Below are 1,298 nucleotides of genomic sequence, written 5' to 3' on the forward strand. Positions count from 1 at the left end.
TGCTCCTCCCCAGGCTTCCTGCTCAAGAAGTGATTGGGGATGCGAGGCAAAACTATCTGTACAGATGGATGGATACATGTGGATGTGGATGTGGATGTGGATATGGATATGGAGGTGGATCTGGAGGTGGATGTGGATGTGGATGTGATTGTGGATATGGATATGGATATGGAGGTGGATATGGATGTGGATGTGGAGGTGGATGTGAATATGGAGGTGGATGTGGACAAGGATGTGGATGATGTGGATGTGGATGATGTGGATGTGGATATGGATATGGATTTGGATATGGATGTGGATGATGTGGATGTGGATATGAATGTGGATTTGGATATGGATGTGGATATGGAGGTGGATGTGGACAGGGATGTGGATGTGGATAGGGAGGTGGATGTGGAGGTGGATGTGGACAGGGATGTTGATATGGATGTGGATGTGGATATTGATGTGGAGGTGGATGTGGATATGGATATGGATTTGGATATGGACGTGGATGTGGAGGATGTGGATATGGATGTGGATATGGATATGGATGTGGATGTGGATGATGTGGATGTGGATATGGATGTGGATGTGGATATGGATATGGATTTGGATATGGACGTGGATGTGGAGGATGTGGATAGGGATGTAGATGATGTGGATGTGGATGATGTGGATGTGGATGTGGAGGTGGATATGGATGTGGACAGGGATGTGGATATGGATGCAGATGTGGATATGGAGGTGGATGTGGATATGGAGGTGGATGTGGACAAGGATGTGGATGTGGATATGGATGTGGATGATGTGGATGTGGATGTGGAGGTGGATGTGGATATGGATATGGATGTGGAGGTGGATGTAGATATGGAGGTGGATGTGGAGGTGGAGGTGGATGTGGATGTGGATATGGATAGGGATGCAGATGTGGAGGTGGATGTGGATATGGAGGTGGATGTGGGCAGGGATATGGATATGGATATGGAGGTGGAGGTGGATGATGTGGATGTGGATGATGTGGATATGGATATGGATGTGGATTTGGATGTGGATGTGGATGATGTGGATGTGTGGGTACTGGCTGATGCAGCTGCGCAGTGAGTGTTTTATTGCTCTGTTGAAGATCCCATCCATCCCCTCGGCCCCCACCGGGATCTGATCCCCCCTCTCTGCCGAACTGCAAACCTTCCCCGGCCACCCACACAAAAACAGTGCCCCCCCCCGCCCCAGACCCGGGGAAGGGCTGGTCCTGCAGCATGGGCACCTCTGTTGTGGCTCCCTGAAACAGCCCCGGGAGCTCAGGAGAGACCTCTGGC

General features: G+C 50.4%; 1 protein-coding gene across 1 annotated transcript; it reads left to right on the plus strand.

The window, feature by feature from the left end:
• The first annotated feature begins 39 nt into the window (after nucleotides 1-39).
• On the plus strand, nucleotides 40-1,083 carry LOC106900143 (coiled-coil domain-containing protein 1-like). The gene has a single exon (XM_014962128.1). The coding sequence runs from the start codon at nucleotides 40-42 to the stop codon at nucleotides 1,081-1,083; it is 1,044 nt and encodes a 347-aa protein (XP_014817614.1).
• The last annotated feature ends 215 nt before the right edge of the window (nucleotides 1,084-1,298 follow it).

The sequence above is a fragment of the Calidris pugnax genome, unplaced genomic scaffold (assembly GCF_001431845.1).
Source record: "Calidris pugnax isolate Ruff unplaced genomic scaffold, ASM143184v1 scaffold1375, whole genome shotgun sequence".
In the NCBI taxonomy this organism is placed as follows: domain Eukaryota; kingdom Metazoa; phylum Chordata; class Aves; order Charadriiformes; family Scolopacidae; genus Calidris; species Calidris pugnax.

What these genes read in the sequence shown, in the direction of transcription:
- LOC106900143 (XM_014962128.1), top strand. Translation starts at nt 40, where the DNA reads ATGCGAGGCAAAACTATCTGTACAGATGGATGGATACATGTGGATGTG.